Source organism: Macrosteles quadrilineatus, unplaced genomic scaffold, assembly GCF_028750875.1.
Source record: "Macrosteles quadrilineatus isolate MER2022 unplaced genomic scaffold, UCM_ALF_1.0 Scaffold_13__1_contigs__length_4303367, whole genome shotgun sequence".
Lineage (NCBI taxonomy): Eukaryota > Metazoa > Arthropoda > Insecta > Hemiptera > Cicadellidae > Macrosteles > Macrosteles quadrilineatus.
In genome coordinates this window covers 2,648,547-2,672,598 of record NW_026542606.1, presented here as the reverse complement: position 1 = coordinate 2,672,598, position 24,052 = coordinate 2,648,547, and the positions used below count along the sequence as shown (strand labels likewise).

The 24,052-nt window shown below is 35.0% G+C and overlaps 1 protein-coding gene across 3 annotated transcripts in view; it reads right to left on the bottom strand.

The window, feature by feature from the left end:
• Window positions 1-24,052, bottom strand: part of LOC129004922 (transcription factor E2F4-like) — a 91,306-nt gene that overhangs the window by 5,799 nt on the left and 61,455 nt on the right. For all 3 annotated transcript variants that reach the window (XM_054433629.1, XM_054433630.1, XM_054433631.1), the window contains one exon: window positions 15,487-15,619. In XM_054433629.1, the coding sequence (XP_054289604.1) occupies window positions 15,487-15,619 (133 nt within the window). The remainder of the gene's footprint in view (window positions 1-15,486; window positions 15,620-24,052) is intronic.

Sequence of the window (24,052 nt, the reverse complement as noted above, 5' to 3'; positions counted from 1 at the left end):
CGAGTTTTTCCACCCCAAAACCTTGTTTCTGGGACCATCCCCGCCGCCATCACCACCATGAACATTTGCGGCGTTTTTGGCTGTCAGCCATTCATCTGCCATGGCCTCGATTATGGAGATTTGAAATTGTAGTCGGGAAACAGGCTTGTCAGTGTTTTGTTTGTATAACACGTAGGCATTAAGTATCATTCGGCCAAATATATTAAAAATAACCTTCTTCCAATGTTTCATACATCTCCTTTCATCCAAATGCGTATACAACATTTGATCCGTCCCGTCTATTCCCCCTATTTCATTATTATATTGGTAGACGATGTTTATTTTTGATCACAACCCTGCCAGATCTTCGTATTGCATATCTTACGTTCCTTGCCACAGATTTTGTTGACAGTAGAATAAATTGAGATTTGTTAGTAGCTTTCTCCCGGAATGCCATCTGAAAAACCGCTCCCTTCCTCACATAAACCTTTTTACCAACTGGGTACTTTTCTTTGAGTTGGCGAGGAATACCCTTGCGATCCAACCTTTGTGTTCCGGTTAGGTATGTAGATTTGCTGTACAAATATCTGGCAAGTTTTTTTGTAACAAAAAAATTGTCTAAATACAAATGATAGCCATTGTTCAGAAGATTTGCCATCTCGAGTAGTTTTACCACGACTGTCGCCCCTAATCCATATTTATCTATCCTTGCACGGTCGGTTTCGAACCTAGCACCCTTGTAGCAGTAAAACTGTGAGCAATATTTGGTTAGAGCATCGCACAGGACCCAAAGTTTTATGCCCCACCGATGGTGCTTCTTTTTGGGGATATACTGTGTCATGGCGATCCGTTTTTTTGTCCCCACCAAGGATTCATCCACTGACAATTTTTCATAAGGGATATAGTAAAGGCGAAAAAGACGGTTGCAATGGTCAATTAGCGGTTGAAAACGCCCACATGGGTCGTAGTTCGGCTCATTCTGATTTGGGAGGGTGTTTGGGTCAACCAGATGAAAAAACTTCAATAAAATTTTGAATCTGTTTCAACTGAATAACTTGCTAAACCAGGAGTTAGATTGGGAAGAACTGGTAAACCAGTAACTCTTGACAGTCGGTTTTTTAATGATTCCCATGTTTAGGATTACAGAAATGAAACCTTTCATTTCTTCCACGCTTGTGTTTACCCAAGATCGCAGTTGGCTTCTGGGGCTTTTATTGCCCTCACGAGAACTCAAATACCCTAGTGCATTTTTGTTAGTTTCTACTGCAAATGTGTTCAACAGCACATTGGTAAAATACCCCCGTCGCAGCAAACCTGCATACTAAGCGAATTTCCATTTACCCGGCTTGATTTCTACTAAAATATTCCCTATAAATTTTCAGATTTATTTCCATTTTTAAATAACATTAATTTTAGTGAGTAGTTAGGTTTGCTGCTACGGGGAAGATGTTGAGGTGTGTTTTTTCAATTGAAATATTGATAGCTTAGTATGAAATAAACCAAATAAACAAGCAAACTAGAACAGTTAATTTATTCTCCATAAGAATAACATGAGAATTTTAAATTTACAATTTTTTTTAATTTTCTCCGTAGTCAATGAACATTCAAAAACACTTCAATATACTAAATTATTTGTTTTTTTAAGCTCTTCAAAATGGTCTAGAGAGAAATTTAGAAATTTAAAGTTTTTAGGGTCAAAAATGAGAAAAACCCATTTTTACCCCATAAAACCTCCCATAAACCCCTGATCCCATGGTCCAATTATGCTGGTTCGCGAACTCGTTCGAATAAATGTAGGTTTACACGTTTGTACCAAATTTCATCAATATCGGATCAATTTTGCTCGAGTTATCGCGCTAACGGACACATATATATAATTTATATATGAATATATGAATATATTTATATATGAATTTGAACGGATGGTGTTTTTGGCCTCTGGGGACCTCAAAACGAAAAAGTAAATCGGTCCCGGGTCTAGGTCTTACCATGAGACCTACGGTAATAGCTTATTCCCTATATGGGAAATTCGCTAAAATAAATAGAAGTAAGCTATTGGGCTGGAGTTTCGGGGGGACAATGTCTGGGTCCGGCCATTTCCGAAAAAGGAAACATTTCAGGATATCCAGGATCTTGACCATCTTCTATTTCCTCCCACTCACTACTTTCACAATCAGAAGTTTGTGCTGGTACTCTGGGTCCTGTAGGTCCATTTTGATTACGTCCACGTCCACGTACACGTACTCGTACTCGACCACGTCCACGTCCAATGCTAGAACCTTGTCCTCTTCCTCGAACGATCGACCGATTTTCAATGCGTTGCATATTCTCTAGAATGCCTGGGTCGTCCTCATCTGAACTGCTATGCGTTGCAACATCTGGAAGCCTATCTAATGCCATGGTTTGATTTTCCTCAGATCGTTGGGACACTAAACCGCCTGAAGGTCCAGGTAAATTTATATCGAAACCTATAGGCCTACGCCCACGATCCATGTTCAGAGATAACAGGGATTCTAAACGAGTTTGTTGCGGATCCGGATCATACGTCGGATCTTCATCTGTATCATCCACAATGTCTTCAGAGTCGGAAGACGATATATCGTCAAGAAGGGAATCACGGTCTTCATTGTCACTAAGTACCTCGTATCCACTCGCAACTATCTGGTTCACAAGTGTATTTTCACTTAAGGGCAAAGCGGGGCACCTTTTGTTACTCATTTCTAACACTAGCACAATATAAAAATTACCATAAAACTTTGTTATAACTAACAAAAGGCGAAATCACAACATCACTGACCACATACAGCAGTAAACAGTAAGACAATGACAGAAATGCCGCCAACGTCAGGTGGCGTAGACAGCGTGGCACCAAGACATTTGGCGCGAGGCCACGGCCTACTTGATCGAAACGACTTTACACGTTAGTATATTGTAAAAACTACCTTTAACAATAAAAACAAAAAGAACAGCCATTTATAATGATTCCAAGCCTTTTACAAGACATGAAATTAATGGAAATCGGTCTATAAATAACCGCGCAGTAATAAAAATACAATCTAATCGGCCTGTGGCGTTTCTCGCACTGAACTGCAGCGACGATCATATCGGCCCGCGGCGGTCTTCGCGTCAAATTTGCGAGCCGATGAGATCGGTCCGTGGCGGTTTTCACGACATCAGGTAAGTCCGATCTAATCGGCCCGTGGGGGTAAAAGGTAAACCAGTTGAGCCACACAATCTTGTTTTTTTTTTTCTAAAGAAGGCTAGTTTCATGGGCACTACATTTTTATTTCCACTACCAACAAACATTAGGAAGGAATCTTAAGAAAATAAAAATAAAAGTTAAGAATTTTTTATAAATTAATTTTTTTACTCCTTAGATGAATAAGTGCAAAAATAACTTAGGGCCTAGTTAAACAATTTAAAAGTAGCAGTCTTTGAATTGTTATGACAGTAGATTTTCAGTAATCCGGCAGATATAGGACCGTGATAAGTGGAAACTAAAAATGGATTAGTGAAAATGCCGGACGGATTACTGGAGTGTATCAATAAAAACTTTTAAAATGAACTTAAAGCATGTCTCCAAAAGATCACGTTATCTCAAACCGCTATTGAACGGGCATGACGACAAGGACGTTTCCGTGACCACGAGAGTTGTGATAACGTCTAGACGTCCACGGGAGATGTTCATGATTTTGCCACAATCGTACAAGACCACAATGACGTTTCTTGACTGCGGGAGTGAATAAGGATGTTTACATGGCCGCGGAAGACAACGATAATGTCTAGATGACCGCGGGAGATGTTCATGATTTTGCCGTGATCGTGCAAGACGACAATGATGTTTCAATGACCCCGGGAGTAGATTATGAAGACTAAACGGCCGCAGAAGATGTTCATGATTTTGCCGCTATCGCGAAAGACGATGATGACGTTTCCGTGACCGCGGGAGTAGATGATGATGTCTATATGGCCGCCGGAGATAGTCAGAATTTTGCCAGGATCTCGGAAGCCCTCACCCGTCAAAAGACACCAGATTACTGGAGTGCCGGGGTGGTGCAGTGCCAGATTAGAGAGGGTCTACTGTATTATTATTTTCTGTAATACATTACATTGATCCAATAATCTGTATCATAATTTGAAAATAGGCTCAAGCATTATTTGACACTATTTAATGTAATAAGTACGTTTTAATAAAGAAGTTTAAATTCTTATTAAATAAAGAAGTTTTGATTTGATTTGTGTTTTAATGATATACAGGGTGTTCAAAAAAGGTGGGGACATATTTTACCTAGTGATTCCTTGGGTCAAAATAAAGAGAAAATCAAGAATAACATTTTTTCCAAAATCGCTTTGTTAACCAGATATCTGCCATTTTGTATTTTTTCATAAACTTTTTTATTTTTGACGTTTTCAACCGATCTTTATAAAACTTGGTATATAGGTTAAGCTAGAAAAGACCAATGTTCATTTCTTGATTCATGTTCATTTCTTCAAAATTCATCTTGATTCAATTTAAAATTTCAAAATGGCGGCCATTTGAATTTGTTTAACTTAAATTACTCAAAAACTGCATGTCTGAGCATGTTTCATACCGTTATGAAAAAACAGGGTGGCCACTCAAAACAGATTTTTTTATTCCCGGTTTTTTCCCGGTTTTCCCGGGTATTTTTCAAGGAATTCCAGGGCGTATTGAAGTCCTATTTTCATACCAACAGATGAAAATATACTGCTAAATTTACTAATTTCGTAAAGACGCATTTTAATAAGAGCTGAAATAAAAAAAAACTACCAACTCATTCGCACAATTCAGCACGGAACTGACGCGGACATAGTGGTTATGTTGTACATTGTACAGTTTCTGATCGTATTGCCCGACGCCCGCCCGCCCGGATACTGCCGGCTGTCAAGGTCAATTACCCTCCCTCCTCGCACCCTCCTCCCGCCACATCGAGCACCGACCCCAATTATCTGAGTAAAACGTAGTAAGAATGTTGCGTCTGTCAAATAGCTCCCACCCCGTAACAATTCATGCAAATAAATATTGAAATGAATACTGATGTGCTAATATACATACGATAGTAAATTAATAACGTGTGTATAGTATGATAGTTAATAATTCAAGACATGGTACTTTACATGAACAAAAAATACTAAAATATAAAATAATAACTGTTAATTAGTGAGTTATTAAAAGTTCTAAAAAAACAATTATATGTACCAGTAGAAAAAGAACATGCAAAATAAACATACAAATTATACTTACAAGTATGATGTAGTTGATTCCACGTTTGTGGCAGAGGAAAAGATGTTTAAGACTTTTAAATAGTTTATATAAAACACTTAAATCACACTTAATTGAAAAATAAACGCAACTTATAAAAAAATGTAAGCTGTCAATGATTTACTCATTTGTCCTAGAGTAACGTTATTAGAACACGATTTTAAAAAACTTAATATGTACACAATATAGAATCCACAAAATATACAATCCTAAACTTATTTATTCAAATTGGCAATTTTTTCGTCTAGTAGAGCTGCCTGTTTTCTTGCATCTTCTATGATTCTTGCTTTCTTCTCTTCCAGTTCTTTTTTTTCCAGTTCAGCTTTCCTTTTAAGTTTTTTTGCTTTTTCCTCTTCACCGACTTCTTCTTCCTTTTTTCTTAAATGTTCTGTATAAAGTGAGTGAGCGTTTCTTGCACAATGCACGAGCTCCTTAGTAATTTCAAATTGCTCTACCGGGACACCAGCTGTGTTTATCCCATCATAAACTTGGCGCAAAGCGACCAGACTCTCCTCTTTCAGGTTTTCTACAATGCATTCGGAGTTGATAGAAAAACCTCGCTCCACGGTGGAGTTTCCGTGAGACAGTGTCAAAATAATTGAACAAAATTCAGTCAGATGTTTGTACTGTTCTGTCCCTCCGTTATTGGAAATAATCTCAAACAAAAACTTGTCCAATCGGACCTGGTTTCTTTTGTACTTCTTGCACAGTTGCATAGTTTCTTCAGAGAGGAATACTTCTCTATATTGCTTCTTAATACAGTCGGCTTTTATTCCAGAAATTAGATTTTTTGAAACAAAAGACTCCAAGCAGTTTGTCAATCTAACCTCAGCAAGTGCTCTATCGAAACCAATTGTTCCTGGGTCCAAACAAGAAATGTATTTTGTCAAACTATAATGCAGTGGAGATTTTTCCATGAGTTTCTTCGTCATGGCTACAATAGCCGTTCTACATTCATTTCAGAAGGTTAATACATCCAATTGTGTTTTTTCGCCTGAGTTTCTGAGGGCATCACGTGTAGCAAAGCCTATATCTATAGTTTTGGCAGGTTTCAGATTGTCATTAGTAAGCTGGATTTTTTCTGCTCTGTTTTTAGCACTTTTCAAAACATCTTCCTTTACAATTCTTTCCATAAACGATAACACTAGTGAATTTAATTCTTGGTACAAAAAAGGTGCCATCGGCTGGTCTCCTTGGAATTCACGAAGAAACGGCTCTATCATTGAGGCCATAGATGAAAAGAATGCGAGTTTAGGCATCAACATTTTATCTTTAATCTTTTCCTTCACAACCTTGAAGCTGTAGGAATTGGGTTCTTTAGTCGTTTCTGTTACGTACTTAATTACGTTGGGCAAGATTTTCAATGCCCTTTCTGCTACAGGTCCACTTTCAACCCATCTTACTGCACAAAATTGAAGAGGAAACAATTTAGATCCTGATAGCCGTACATATTCAGACCTTCTGGCAGGTGAGTTTTTAAATAGATTATACAAAGCACGTAAAAAAGTGATTATTTCCCATCCTGTGCTATTTATTCCAACTTTAAATGCATTGTGCAATGTGTGAAGGCCACAAGTTCCTATGTTTAGCAATAAGTGACTGTCCGGTATTTCTTTTAGATAGGTCTCTAATTCTGTTAGCATTTTCAAATTCACGTTAGGACCATCCATTGATACTTGAATGACTTTTTTTAGATAATCTTTCGGTAATATGCCAGTCAAGGCATCCAACAAGTCAGAGGCTTTCGAATTTCCTAAGAAAACAGAGGAAAAGTAGTGCGTTTCAATCTGGGATTTTTTGGAAAATCTAAGGTGTTTGTCCATTTGTTGTTTTTGGGACACTTTATTCAGCGCTTCATCAAAACAAACAACAATGTATGACGCATCTTTCAATGACGACTCCAGCTGCCGCCGGAAGTACGGTGCAAGTCCAAACACAATGGTGTACCCTATTTTAGTTCTCTGTAGCTTGATTTTCCCAGCTATTTCGCTATCTGGAAATTGCTTACTAAACCCAGCGGCTAGTTTGGCTGCAGTTCTGAAAGATATATGATTGAGAACTATCTGCATAGACCAAAATATCTCGGATTTTGTAACGGATTCTGAGAACAAGAAATGTTTTAGGGCAGGAGTATTTCTTCGAGCTAGCTGATCTTCTGGTGTACTGTGGGGCGAGGTCTGTGGCAAGGCAGTGGATTGTGTAGAAGGGCCAGGATCAGTAACTTGGTCACTAACAGTGGCTGTATCCGTATGGAGAGAAGAGGTGCTGGCTTCATTACGTTTATCATCAGAATTTCAAAAAACATCCCAATTTTCAAACATTTTTCCCGGTTTTTCTCGTTCAAACAATGTTTTGCTGACTTAGAATGGCTTTTCAGGGCGGTTTTTCCCATGCTAGCAATGTTAATGGTAGTTTTGCACCAAGTACATAATGCGGAAGTATTTGAACGTGGATCTTCCTTTACCCAGGGAAAGTCCAAAATATATGAGGATCGAAAAGTTGTTGTACTCGGCTTTGATAGAGACATGGTTATCTGAAATAAAAAGAAAATCGCGTCAAATACGTATCTAAAATTATTTAGCCACTTGGTATTAAAAACTTGGATTCCCCTAAAGCTCGCGATAAGCAGTTCATTACGTAACGAGATACCATATTGCGTTCCATGCATCTCCAATAATTGAAGTTGGTTACAAAAATGAATACAAATTTATATGTAGTATGATTGTTCAGGGAACGCGGCTGGCTGAAGGGTCGTCGACCCTACTCACACACACGCAGGCCTCTCTCTCACACACACACACGCAAGGGATTAGGACGGAACAGACACCTGTCGTGTGACTCATCACTGGCTAAAAGAAATTATCTATCATTTTTCTTTAATTTTACTATCGTTGATAGAATCGGTTAATGCTTTTGGCTTCAGCTCAAAATGTTAAGTAAAATGATACCAAACAATATATTTTTTGCTTGCAAAATGTAGAAGTTACGAATATTTTTCTACTATTTCATTTTGTAATAATTTCGTATTTGGACTCATTTTACATGGAATTAAACAACAAATTTACTAACACTAAGCATTTTACAGTATATCTAAAATGATTTGCTACTTTGAGGTATCATACAACATATGTTATATTTCTAGGTAGTGGAGGGGATCGGGGCTTTTAGGCGATTTGGGTGATGGTGTGTGTGTGTGCGTGGGTCGGCTCACTCGCAGGTAGGGCCGAGCTCCAGCGGCTTTCAGTTAAAAATCGACTATATATTGAGGCCACCATTCTACATCAGAGTATAATATTTTTAATGAAAATAAAATTTTACATCTTCTACTACAGTGACATATCTTTCTCAAATAACAGAACCGCGAATAAATACTGTAATCAGAAAGAATTCAAACAGCATTTAAAGAGCACGATTATTTCGTGGCGTAATGAACAAGAACGGTTCCCTGCTTCTATTTAGTTATAGAGGGGCGGGTACAATAAAATCCGGGAGGGTACGATATTTTCGTGTCGGCAAGAACTGGAGCGGTTCCCTGCTTTTACTCTTTACGTCTATGTTAACATGTGTCGAGTAGACTTCAAACAGTGAAACCATTGACTATCCTTATCAACAGATTGCACCACATAATTTTGCTTCAAATTTGAACATTACATGGAAAGTCTTATTTTGTGTATAGGCAATAGTGGTTCACGGATTCGATTTCATAAACAATAGTAAAAAACTAATTTGTTTAGGTATTACAATTAATTTATTACTCTTGTATCTAAAGGCTAATAAAAATAAAAAATGTGTGCATTGAAGAATTTTTAATTCGTTATCTAAAATAAGTAAGACAGCGAGAAAACAAGTTTTTAAAACCAACACCAGCATTGAAATACCTAACGCTAAAAAAATAATAACAGCATGCAGCTTAAATGCAATCTAATGTTGAGTTGTTGAATGAGACTCCAATAAGCACTTCTTTATTTTAAATATAGAGTTAAGACTTGAGACTTCTAAACTCAGTAAATAATAATAGGATAATAGGATGGACAATAATTTGTAGTTCTCTTAGCATTTTATTTTTGCTTCACAACACAACAGTGTCTTAGCATTATTTTGCTTCACAACACAACAGTGTCTAAATCTAAAGTAATGTATAGGCCTACTAATAAAAATACATCAATGAGTACCACTTACCTTTGGTAGCTAAACACGGCAAAAACGAAACTTGAAACTATGTAAGAACTAGTACTACAGACACGCATGTCGTAAATCACAGAATCAGGAAGTCGATGACCGACCGCCCGGCGCCCGCACTCGCACTGGCACTGCACGTTGTTACTTGTGAGGTTTAGGTTAGGGGGTGAAGGTCAAGACTCCAGCATAACAACAAATGTCTCTGTCTCACTCACACAGACTGTCGCTCACGCTCACTACACTAGGAGGCGGGGGAGGGGACAGGGCAGGCGGGAACAACCGACCGCACGTCACACGCCAAAATATAGGCGATCAGTACTCAGTAGTTGGTAACTGGAGGCAGATGTACATGTTGAATAGGGATGAGCATCGATAGGTCAACCATCGATGTTTACCATCGAATATCGATAACACCATCGGTAACATCGTTGCAAAAACATCGATGTTTTTCCAGTTTTTCATCTGCTGTTTATGAGTACAAACACCAGATAAAAACCGGAAAAACATCGATAACCATGTTTTTGCAACGATGTTAAAGATGGTGTTATCGATATTCGATGGTAAACCTATCGATGCTTATCCCATGTACACTGGAGGGTTCCAGTGTACATCGATATCTCAATACTTGGACAAAACATCGATGTCTCGAAAACATCGACTATCGATGATCATTCCTAATATTGAAGAGTGAAGAGTAAATCAAGGTCGCAAATCTTGCATAGCAACCGTGTCAGACACGTCGCTAATGTGTTATTGTGCTGCAACTGCGTGTTTGCTTGTTCATCGTAGCATTTGGGGTACATTTCTTGTTTAATTGTCGAAGAAAAATACTGATTAAATATTAAATTAAATATTTCCAGGTTTTTACTCTGGATTCCCGGCTAATTCCCGGTTTTTTCCCGATCACTAAAATTCCCGGCTAAATCCCGGTTTTCCCGATTTCCCGGTTGAGTGGTCACCCTGAAAAATGTCAAGAACACTTTTATTTAGCAGTTTTGATTCCCTATCAAACTATACCAAGTTCAAAAAGGTCGAATAAGAAATAGCTGAAATATTACGATTTTTAGTTGTAAAATGGGGTAGGATATGGCAGAAGCTAGTCAGGTTTACTCCATTTTACAACTAAAAATCGTAATATTTCAGCTATTTCTTATTCGATCTTTTTGAACTTGGTACCGTTTGATAGGTGATTAAAAATGCTAAATAAAATCATATGTGGCATTTTTTCATAAAACCAGTCATTTTCGAGTAATTTGAGTTTACAAGTTTTAAATGGCCGCCATTTTGAAATTTTAAAATGAATCAAGATGAACTTTTTTTATGACACGGGTCTCGTCTACCTTAACATACATACAAAGTTTCATAAAGATCGGTTGAAAATATTAAAAGGGGAAAATGTTTATGTAAAAAATACAAAATGGCGGATATCTGGTTAACGAAGCTGTTGTGCCCTTAAATATATTAAATTAAAACCCATTTAGTTAGAGCCACTTCTTTCATTGTATTTAATAACAAAATCCAAAACTTAAAGTAAACATGAAACAATAATATATCAAACCAGATGACAAGCAAATAAACAAACTATTAATGTAGACCTCAGGACATCTCCCTCTTAAAGTTCTTCTATGAACCTCTTGGCAGGTTTAACAATTCTGGTAGGTCTGTGTATGGTTGAAGAATGATTATGTAGGTTGGATCTTGGTGTATGTGTCTGTCTTGGAGGAAGTGTCTGTGTATGGGGGTTTTCTTTATCAGGATTTTCTCTTTCTCCAGAGGAGAACATAGGGAATAAGAATTTTGCATTCCTGATATATCTTCCTCCCTTTTTTGTTTCAACGTTATATTTCCTGTTCTCTAACTTCTCCTTGATTACCCCTTCTTCTCTTCGGTCCGATACCCAAACTTTAGCGTTTTCTGGGTAATCCTTGACCTGGGTCACTCTATGTCTTTTATTGAACTGTTGTTCCTGTTTCCTCTTTTCTTCCCTTTGTCTAAGTCTATATCTATTGTGATTTGGAGTGGCTGGAAGTAGAGTTGCTTTATTCACTGGTAGATTTGTTCTTAAAATCCGTCCCATTAATAGTTGTGATGGGCTATAACCACATTCCTTTGGCGTCGTATTGTATGCCAATAAGCCCAGATGTCTATCCTTACACTTCTTTAATATGTTTTTGAAGATTTTCACACCACTTTCAGCTTGACCATTGCACTGATGATGGTATGGTGAACTAGTTTCCACTGTGAAGTCGTATTCTGATTTGAATAGTTCCCATTCTTCTGATAGAAATTGCACACCTGAGTCTGATCTAATTGACTCGGGGATGCCATGCTTTTCAAACGATGTCTTCATTGATTTAATCAATATTGCCGTTGAACAGTTAGATACCTTATATACATCGATGTATTTGGAATAATAATCCATGAGAATTATGTATTTATCATTGTTGAATTCACAAAAATCTACTCCGATTTTCTGCCAGGGTCTTTCAGGAACCTCTGTAGGAATCATAGGATGGCGAGGAGGCACTCTGTCAGCAATGCATTGCGGGCAATAGGTTACTTTTTGTTCGATGTGATGATTAATTTTGGGCCACCATACTGACATTTTAGCCCTTTCTTTACATCTTTTAATACCTTGATGACCTTGATGAATATTATCTAACATTTCTTTTCTCAAGGATGGAGGAATCACTATTTGATTATTTCTCATAAGTATATCTTCATTGATCGACAATTCTGCTTGATGATCCCAGTATTCTTTTAATCTTTCATTTAATAGGTTCTTATTTTTAGGCCATCCTTGAATTGTAATATCTAACAATTCCTGTAATTCTTCTCTTTGATTTTTTATTATTACATCTAATTTATTAGATGATACTGGGATTGATTGAACTACTGTTCTTACACATGCTTCTGCTTCTTCTGCAAGTTTCTCAATATCTTCCTCTTCAGTTTTGTTGATTGGCGCTCTTGATAACGTGTCGGCAGTTGTTAATTGTTTTCCTGGTACCCACAATATGTCGTACGAATATCTCATTAATCTCATTTTAAATCTCTGAACTCTTAGCGGCAGTTCATCCAAACCCTTACTACTTAAAAGAGGAATCAGAGGTTTATGATCAGTTTGAATTTGAAACTTCAATCCTGTTATACAATTTTTGAAACGTTCACATGCCCATACTATTGCATAAGCCTCCTTTTCAATTTGTGCATATTTCTGTTGAGTCGGTGTTAAGCTCTTTGATGCGTAGGCCACAGGTTTTAAATGTCCTTGATGTTCTTGCAAAAGTGTTGCACCCAAACCATAAGCTGATGAATCGGCCGAAATTATAGTTCTCCTTTTCAAATTGAATGGTATTAAGGCAGGAGTTGTTTGTAAACTCTTTAAGGCTGTTTTAAATGATTGTTCTTGACTAGGACCCCAAACAAAAGCCCTATCTTTTTTTAGTAGTTCCCTCAGTGGTTGAACGATATCAGCAAGGTTTTCTATGAATTTTCCGACATGATTCAACATCCCTAGAAATCTCCTAACACTTCCCACATCACTGGGTGTGGGGAAATCGATTATTGCTTGTAAGTGTTTGGGATCTGCTTGAATCATACCAGAAGAAATAATGTGACCTAAGAATGAAATCTTTGTTTTTCCTATTTCACACTTGTCATTTAAGGTAACTCCTTCTTTTTCCAATTCTTGTAACACTCGGTCTAGTCTGCTGTCATGCTCGGGTTTACTTTCGCCGGTAATTAAAATATCATCCATATAACACAAAATTCCTGGGATGTCTCCAATAATACTTTTCATCCTGTTACAAAATATTTCCGGGGCTGTTGAAATTCCGAAGGGAAGTCTTTTAAAACAAAATCTACCAAATGGTGTTATAAATGTTGTCAATTTTGAGGAACCCTCATCTAGCGGTATTTGCCAAAACCCCGAATTAGCATCTAATTTTGAATACCATTTGGAATTCCCTAGACATCCAAGTAAGTCCTCAACAGTATTAAAAACGTTATTTTCTCTCTGTAAATGGTTGTTTAAAGCTGAAGGATCAATGCATATTCTTACACTGCCATTAGGTTTAGGTCTTACCACCATTGGATGACACCACTCCGTAGGTCCGCAAACTTCTTCAATGATTCCCGCTTCAACCATTCTTTTAAGTTCATTTTTCACTTTTTCTCTTAATGGAATAGGTATGTTTCTAGGAGTTTTTAACTCCATCGGTACCGCATTTTGTTTCAGTTTAAGTTGAGCTCCTTTCTTCATCTTACCAATCCCATTAAATAAACTTGGATATTTATTCTTGATCTTCTGTAGGTCTGTGTTGATATTCTGGTTGCTACAATATTCACTTGACTGAATGTCATTTTTAACTCCTCTGATGACCCTTAAGAACCCTAGGGCTGAGATGCATGGTTTCCCAATCAATGCTTCCTCTTGACCATTGATCACATATATTGTTTGACGAGTTGTTTTATTCTTATACTGAATTACACCTTCAAATTTACCTAAAACTGTTAAATACTTCCCCCCAGGTGTTTTTAAAACAATGTTTGATTTAGTCAATAATTTGTTTCTAGCCATTCTTGGAGGCACAATCGTCACGTCGGCTCCACTGTCAATCTTGAAATGTTCCAATTTCCCATCAAGTTTTACATCAATTTCAAATTCATTCTGTTTATTGTAGTTCCTTGTTGTCGCTCTTATTTTCTTAACTTCAGCTCTGTTAATGTAATACCCGTCCTCGCTTCTATTATCCTGTTCCAATCTGTTCTCGGTATTTTCCTGAATTTGATTCAGGGTTGGGTTTCTGTATTTATTGTTCTGATTTCTGTATTTATTATTCTGTCTCTTTTTACAACATCGGCTGAAGTGTCCTTGCAATCCACAGTAGTAGCATTCAATATTCTGAGCAGGACATTCCTCCTTAGGATGCCTCTGTCCTCCACAGTAAAAACAATTAGAAGTATATTGTCTTATGTTTTGTTTCAAGTTCGGATGTTTTTTCACTTGGTCTATTTCTGCAAAATCTTGTTCTCTTGATCTGTTAACAGTAATTTGTTGGTTCTTTATAATTTCACTTTGTTTCAATCTATTTATTGTTTCATGCAAGGTTAGGTCAGCCATCAGTTGAAGTTCCTTAGATAACTTTGAATCTGTTATTCCAACAATGAGTTTATCCCTAATAAGGCTGTCTTTCATGTCTTTGTAATCACATGAAGAAGCTAATTGATGTACATCTGTTATAAAATCGGATATCGGTTCATTTTGCTTTTGTACTCGTTGATTGAATTTCGCTCTCTCATAGGTCAAATTCACCCTTGGTGTAAAATACTTATTAAGTTTTTCCACCACTTTATCATAAGTCTTTTCATCTTCTTCTGTTACTCCTGCTGCTATTAATACATTTTCTGCATTATCACCCATGGATATTATAAGGAAATTTACTTGCTTTTCTCCATCTATTTGATCTAAATTGGTAGCATTTCTGTACCTATTGAACTTTTTTAACCATGGGCCCCAATCTTCTGGTTTAAAGGAGTATTTATCAATGAAGCCCAATGTTGCTGAATGTTGTGTCATTTTAGATGTTTGTCTTCTTACTGTTATATCTGAGTTTTCTGAGTCTGACATTGTAATGCAGCATATATATTAGACACCCTGTTACTCAATTTATTGGGTCTTTACCGCTGCCACCATGTTGTGCCCTTAAATATATTAAATTAAAACCCATTTAGTTAGAGCCACTTCTTTCATTGTATTTAATAACAAAATCCAAAACTTAAAGTAAACATGAAACAATAATATATCAAACCAGATGACAAGCAAATAAACAAACTATTAATGTAGACCTCAGGACAGAAGCGATTTTGGAAAAAATGTTATTCTTCATTTTCTCTTTATTTTGACCCAAGGAATCACTAGGTAAAATATGTCCCCACCTTTTTTGAACACCCTGTATATGACAAAGCTGAAAGCTACAATGTAAAAAGTGGCAAAATTGAAAGTGAATTTCCTTGCAAAAACGTGTATTTTAATCATACTTTACCTTTGAGATCTCCTAAGATGACTGAAGCTTCTATCATTTCTTCTGTCAACATTTTGTTTTTACTGTTTTTGGGCCTCACTTCTACTTTTTCAGGAGGAGAGTGATTCAAGACTGATTCTGTTTCATTTGTATCCTGATCACAAAGAGTAATAAGTCAAGGATTCAATTAATTTACAACAAATGCCTAATTAATTCAATGCCTATTAATTATCAATAACTAATGTCTGGATTTTAGTAAAGGAATTTGATCAGCTGGACAACTAGGAAGTTGTCCAGAATTTTTGGCAAACACTACCATAGACTAACCAACACAAGTAGACTTCTCAACACAATGTAAATTTTGAAGCTTGTTTCTTGTGACTAGTTCATGTGCTGTGAACTGTGACACTGGGCGCTAGTGTTATGAAATTTAGTTTCTATTATTTTAGGGTTAATTTCTTGATTTGTGCTTTACTGTTTGGTTTTATAACTAGGGGACGAGTTATTGTTTATGACTGGATCGTATTATTTGGTTAAACGCGGTTTCAAATGACTGAAATAACAAGAAACAAATTGTAAACAAAACACAACCGCTACAGTACACCGTACAGAACTAACAATAAAATTGTCTTCAGCTGTTCCATAAGGATGAGAAATCTACTAGGGAGTGTGTTTTATCTATAACACTACACATGGTTGTAGTGTACATAGTCTAGAAGAACATAGATTATTAAGCCCCTGGACTACTATTTCTTTGTCTTTGTTCATTTTATATATTTCATACTCCTCCAGTGTGTCCAATTTGTTACTTTTCCAGCAATAATGTAGAATTTCCAACAGCCGGTCCTAATACCACTCATTGAGTGATTAAAATCGACAAGGTATTGAGCGAATGCAGGAGTAGTCCAAATTTGTGTCTAACATCAATTATTCATTCAAATTTCAAAGCTGATATGTTTCTTTGCAATGCAACATCGTCACAGCTTGCAACACGTCAAATCATCAAAATTTACTAGGGGTCAGCCCCAAAACAATTAATATTTTACTACGACAATAATTTTTGTGGGCAAGTGAAGTACTTCCAAGAACTCGTTGAGTCAGTAGTTTATATCATTTAAGTTTTATCACTTTTATTCCTTTATGACTTTTATGACCAGAATAAAAACACCAGAAAGGCAAAACAATACATTTTAATACTTTACTTTAATACTTTTCAATGAAAGGGCGACCATACTGTAATAAACCTTTAGAGAATAAAACTTAGGTTTTATAAAGCAAAACTGAATACAAGAATTAAACAGAATAAATAAACAAATCTGACTAAAACATTGAGAATGTCAGCTGACATTTTTTACAGTACTTAGAATATCACCACATTCTTCCGCTCTAGTAAATTTTATACGCATCAAAGGGATCACATCATTTGTCCGAGTTTTCAACTGTCCGAGTTTGTTAAAAATTACAAAATATTAGAAAAATCTGTTGTCCGAGTTTTGATAAATAACTAATAATATTTAAATAAATCAACTGTCCGAGTTTTCATTTGTCCGAGTTTATTTAATTATTAAAAAAGTATCAAAATATCAAGTGTCTGAGTTTTCAACTGTCCGAGTAGAGTCAACATCTAAAAAGTGACACCGCGCGCCTAGACTGGCGTTTGCCAACCCAAAAAAAAACTAGCCGGCCGCCGTTGTCTGCAGCTGCTAAATAGTCATAGTCATACACTCAAACTTGTTGTTGTTGTGTTGACTGTAGGTTATGTTGTGTTTGTTTCACACGACAATGAGTTTTAACCTCAAGTTGTCGGTTTATATTACTCACACCGCATTTCCTCACGTCTTTGAGACGGATTATTGGCCTAAGGCCATGATCTGCGGGTTTACTAAGTGTAGAAAGTGTCTTCGAAGTACCAAGCCGGGTTGAGCCCTAGCTTGTGAAACACATCGATAATACATTTAAAACTCCTTTTATTCCAGGTTTATATTTTCAATTTTATATTTGTAGCCAACTTTAGGCTGCCTTTATTGAGTATATTCAAGAAATTCATGATAGTAATTAGTAGGAAATTTAATTCTCTTTCAGAATATCACCTTCCACTTTGGTCGATTTCCTCACCGTTTCAAAGCTATTTGCAAAAACGTTAAGCAACCTCCAGGTTTATAGTAGTGGAAAATACTGAATTAAAGATGTTGTTGTTAAACTTTGTACAATTAAATCTACAGTTCTACTGAACCGATTTTATTAATTAATAGGTCATTGGATAGCCTAATTTGTGAAGATTTGCAAATAATTATGAAAGTACTGTTGAGGTTGCAAGCAAGATCGTTTGGCTATAAATCGATGATAAATAACTCCATTTTTTGAACAATTTGTGTTGGTTGTGATTTATCTGCGTGCTTTAATGAAATGGAAGCTGATATTTCAATGAAGGTTCTTAGGTCAAAACAAATAGAATAACGTAATTAGAATTAAGTAAATATATCTAAAACTAAATTCCATATCCAAGATATAATCAAATTTATATTTTCTGATTGAGCGATACAGTATCTTGAACTTAACTGATTAAAACTATCAATATCTCAAGTGAAAGCCTTTGAAGTATTTTAAGACCAAGACATATAAAATAACTTAAATAAAAATAGAGTTATGTATCATTGATTGCAGATAGGTACTGAAACGATATTATTTATTGTTGATTCGTAATTCAGCAGTGTGCTTTAGGTAGTCCGATCTTAATAATCAATAGCTCAAATGAAAGCTGGTATTTCACTAAGTTTTTTACACCAAAATGTATAATGTAATTAGAACTGCTGGAATACATCTTTAATTGAAGAGAAAAAAATATTTAGTTGAGTAATACATTAGATAAATTAATGATGATGCTTGATGACAAATATGTGCTTGCATAGCTTTATTTTAAGACAAAAATTATGAAAATCGGGCAGGTAGAAGAGCCCTCCTGTAGCCTAAACCATCGCCTGCCTGCGAAACATTGAACTTGAAAAAAACTAAATTTAACTCCCATAAGAAATGTACACTTTGTACAGGGAGGCAGTTTGTGCATAACTCAAAATATACGTCAAAATGAATGCCGATGCTTGATGGCAAATCTGCGGTACGTCCACACCGCACGCCGCCTTTAGTTTAAGGCCAAAATTATGAAAATCGGTCGGGTAGAAAAGCTAACCCGACTCGGAAAATAAAAACCAATTATTTTTATAGATGGCAATAATTGGTTTACCAGTATGAATAAGAATAAGAATAAGAATAAGAACTTTATTCAGCCAGAAAATATTTCATGCAAATACATTTTATAAATGCATAATCTAATCATACGAAACATGTGTTAATAATTAAACAGCTTATTGTTATATTGTTATCTAATTAATTTTTCTTTGATTAAATGTTGTTGTTAACAATTTGCATTTATGTTTAAAGTGTGTTCCTTATGTTTAATGTGTGATTCTAATGTTATGTGCTTAAACTGTACCATCTATAATATTGTTTTTTTATTTCACGATTCTGAATCAACCACTCGACGGATTTTCATGATTTTTGTGTTGCGAGAAAGATAATTTTGAGAACTAGGGAATGTCGAAGCCATAATTTTAGTTTAAGGTCCCAGTTTTTTTTAAATTAAGTTTTAATTTTTTTTAAGTCCAGCAGCCGACGCTAAGATTCTAAACTAGCTTTTGGCATAAAATAATTTGCTTAACATAACAGCTGTAAACATTCAGCTTTTGTGTCACAAATTCAGCATTTGGATAAAAATGTAAAGACATACTTAGGGTGTACTATTTATACTATGTGTAATGCTAATCATTGGTACGTTCAGTTCTTCTGTAAGAGGATGACAGATTAATTAAATATACATAGTAAAATACTAGGATGTTCAAATTATTTTTTAAATCAATCTTTGTAATCTTCGATTTGTTTTAGAGCAATATAATTTGTTTTAACTAACAGCTGGTTAAATATAAACTATGGAACTATGAGGTTATTTTATTTACTCTTATTTTGTCATTGATTATAGAAAATAAGTAAGATTAGTAGGGATAATTAGACATCAGTTTAAACCATAGTTTTAACCAAAATTAATTATACCACAGTTACAAATCGAGGCTCTGTACACGAGTCTTAATAAAAAAGGATAAATGCAAATTATTTTACTGCTCCAATTTTCAAGGAAAGATTAGAAAAATAACAATGTTTACATGTCTTAATTCTTAATGGTAGCTTTTTGTTTACAATTAATGTTTGTCTGCTTTAACTTTGTTTGGATTAGGCCGGGAAATATTGATGTCATAAAAAGAAGATCAAGAATAATCAGGAATCACGATTTTAAATTACCACCACAACCTCAGCTGGGTTTTATACAAAGATAAACAGATGGATGACATAGATTGAACACTACGTCAACTGGCCTAGGATACTGCAATTAGACAAACCATCCTTTTATGAAATCGTGTTCAGTTGTGGTTACGTTTAGGGGCACCTATATCAGCGCCCCCAAACGTGAAAATATCACTTTTATTTCAACTATGAATATATTGTAGTTTAAATTAACTAATATGGGAAATTACGATGTACGTTTATTCAATGAGGGTGGGTAATTATCAAGGATAGAACTGATAACGGTGTGGATAATAAACATTGACAATTACGTCATTAGCTTTACTAGCGTGTTTACTTATTATATTCCTGCTACATGTGACCACTTATTTTTTTCAAATGAATGTTATTTGAACCAAACAGCTGTTTCAAAACAAACTGTTATTGTTTTTACTTTTCTTTGTTTACACTTATTTATTTAGCAATTAATGCAGTGAAATTGATATAAAAGGATAGGTGTGACGATTTATGTGTACTGTGAATTTTATTGGATATTATCGTTTTATTTTTGGCCGTTTCTATTCAGATCTACTGGAAATTGTGTATAGTAGTTGTATTGTAGTGATAATAATTATGGAAGAGGCAGGTATGCTATGGAAGGTGGTATCGTTGACTAGGTCTATCCACTTCTCAATTGACTATTTCTCTATACCGTAGGCTACTTATAATCAGAGTGTGTCTGTGCGAATTGGCTGCAAATCTCACTTCAACGCTTTTCACATCGTAAAAATTGCAGGATTGCTGTTTTATTGTAAAATTATCGGATTTAAAATGCATATCGTATAGGCCTATGATGGAATAAAAACATATTTGGTCACACAACATTTGTTTACAAGATGATTTTTCACATTAAAACTGCAAGAAACTTTGCCTTTATTTGTGTAAACTAGCTGATGTGAATTGTACACGGTTTTAACTGACTATATACTGAATTTCCGTACGTAGGACGGGCTAACACCTCGTTAATATTAGTGAGTAAAGTGGTGTATGGATTTCATAACCATTATTTTACTAGAGACCGTTGTATTTAACCACAACGGGCACTGTTGCTAGTATTACTATATAAATATTGTAAAATGTTTTATCCAGTTGCTGTAAATTACTACTAATTTAACAAAATATGGACACGGCTCAAATGGGCAACGTGCCCTTCTGCACTACTTGTATTATTTTGTAATGTATTACATAATCAAAGATTTTTTTTTATGATTGAAAACATGTGTGACAATAATCTCATGAACCTATGATGATCTGTAGAATAATATGATAAAATATAGACAAAAGTGGTGAAAAAGGCAGACAACAACCCGTACAACAGATATTAGATAATTCCATAAGAAATTATTGTAAGAGTTCTGTGATAAAAGGAATTTCCACTGATTTTGTAATGGAACGTTATATTGCAAAATATGACATGATACAGAAGAAAATGAATTTTAAAATCAGAAAATAACATTGCAAATACTTCTTTTGGACAACTCAGTAACTCCCAATAAATGTGTGTTGTTTAAAACACAATTTAAAAATTAACAGCTGTTTCATTAATAATTTATTTTTGTAAAAAAATACAACCGACTTCAAATGCTCTAAAAAGAATGAAATAATTTCAATAAAGTAAACTTTTGTATTAGTCAAGCTCACGTATTTTAAGTCGGCATTAGGATGATTTTTTATACAAAATTTAAAGAGGATGTCCACATTGCAGGTGACTATCTATAACTAAAGGTAATTATAATCGTATAGTGGTATTAACGAATATCTTCCATATAGAACATTTGTGTGTGCTATTTTCACTATGCATTCATTCTGAAGTAAACATAAAATACAAGAAAATACTTCCTTTCATTATATAAACAAACAGTTCAGTATGTTTTTTTATATATTTATTTATGTTATCCTGCTACAATTTATTGATTTTCAAAATACACTCTCAATATCTTTTATTTTATTCGTATTTGCAGTTAGAGCCGACTTGAAATACGTGAGCTTGACTAATACAAAAGTTTACTTTATTGAAATTTTTTCATTCTTTTTAGAGTATTTGAAGTCGGTTGTATTTTTTTACAAAAATTAATTATTTCATGATTTTTAGTGACTGTATAATTTGTTATATATTAATTACTGGAAGTTTTTTTGATAAACAAAACTGTTTGAAACAATCAAAAGTGCCACAGAACAATCATTATTTATAAACTGCTTGAGTCACCTGTTCAGGTTAAATAATCAATGGGTATAAAAATTTACATTTTTGGATTTTCCTTAAAAAAAAAAACCAAAAAAAAACAAAGAGTTGTCCATTACATTAGGCCTAATGAAAAACTAAATGTCTTTCCTAGAGACATTGAAATGTCAGACATTATCGTTTCCTGAAATTGGTGTACTTCTACATTATAAAACTAAATACAGTAAGGTCTCAAGCCTTTTGGAACAATAAGAAAGTTATTCCTCAGCCACCAGCACTAAAAGATCTCTTAAAAGTAGAAAATCGGTTGTTATCACGTATATTACCTTTGAAAAATACGTAGGCCCTATATGAAAGATTGGTTCAGCTAAAAGTGGTGTAAGGGGTAGGTGGTTTTGTTTGCTCAAGATGTAATCAAAATTTCAAATCAGCTTCCCATTTCCGAACCAGGCATATTATTGACAGTGAAGAATATTAATAAACATTCCACATCTTCAAATGCATGTTTAGTAATTTAAATATTTAACACTTTTAAGACGATTGACGATTATGCAATCTCACACCTCTTATGTCGTTTAAGGAATAATTGCATCTAATTTATATTTGGACCTCTTTTACGAATGCTTTGGTTTTCACAATACACCTTAAATTGTCAATATCATACAGCTATTCACTATGTTTTTATAAGTCAGAACATTCAATACTCAAAACAATCATACACAAATCAGGTCAAAAGTTTAAAAACCTTTTTTATAGGAACCAAAACAAAATGCATTTTTTCAATGTAACTTTTAGGCTCCATGGCAAGAAATAGTTTATCTATATATTAATACGCAAGCAGTTTTCTTTTCACAGTCATAACTCAATAACGGCTTGATGGATTTTAAAGTTTGAGGTGTCAAATCAAAGGTATTTTCACGTAGATGTGCAAATACGTCTGAGAATATTAAGAAAGGGCACCACTTTAAGTACACTTAAGGGCTAAAGTTTGGAAGGCGGCGCTATCTGTTGACATTAGATCAAACTCATTTTCTTTTGTTTACAAATAACATATGTACGTAGTTTTAAATATTTTTAAGGTTAACCGCGGACTGCAGGACTTAAAACTTCCAGTATATTTTATTATATTTTGTTTACATTATATTATATTTGTTTATTATATTGTATTATATTTTGTTTCAATCTATTAACTAAGTCTGGTTCATAATAAAGAGTTTCACAGGGCAGTTATCCGTTACATTACCATATGATCATGTAATTTACAATGTGTATCAAAATTCAAATTCCTTTATAGTGCTTTTAGTGCAGTAAAAATAGGGTTTGAGGTGGAACTAATTGCAACATAAATTATTCCAGTTAGAAATGGTAGGTAAAACACTTATAAAAAACATACTAAAAATATGCATTTGTACTGTACGCGAAATACGGTTTTTTGGCCGCCATTTAAAAAAAGTGTAAAATTTTAAATTATTGTAAAAAAATCTGGTTTGGTATCAAATTATAGAACATTTCATGCTGGAAACATTTCATGCTGGAAAAGAATATAATGGTTGAATTTAAAATATACTGTTAACAGTGATGCACTACAGGCGAAAAAAGGTGCGTTTAAAAACGTGGCATTTGAAAAGTTTTTTTATTTATAAATTACTAGCTGGCCCGACAGACGTCGTCCTGTCCTAATGTGGTTTTATGTCAAATCCTCGTTCTTTTTCAAGATGAGCTCGTTCGCATGGCTCAATCACGTCCTGGTTGAAGTTCGTTCGCTACGCTCACTCACTTTTTGGTTGCAAATTAGCTGTCATAAATAAAAAAAAAATAATAGTGCTGCACCCTGTTGGCAAACCTCTTAACTTTTTAATGCTGTTCAATCACAGAATCAAATTGTTTAGTTGAACCAGCTGTTAAGATTCTTTAATTCCATTTAAATATAATTACTCATAAGGTTAACATGGGGAACTCCAGAGCCACTGGGGCGGAGCCCTTTTGACGGATCTGCACCAAACTTCACACAAA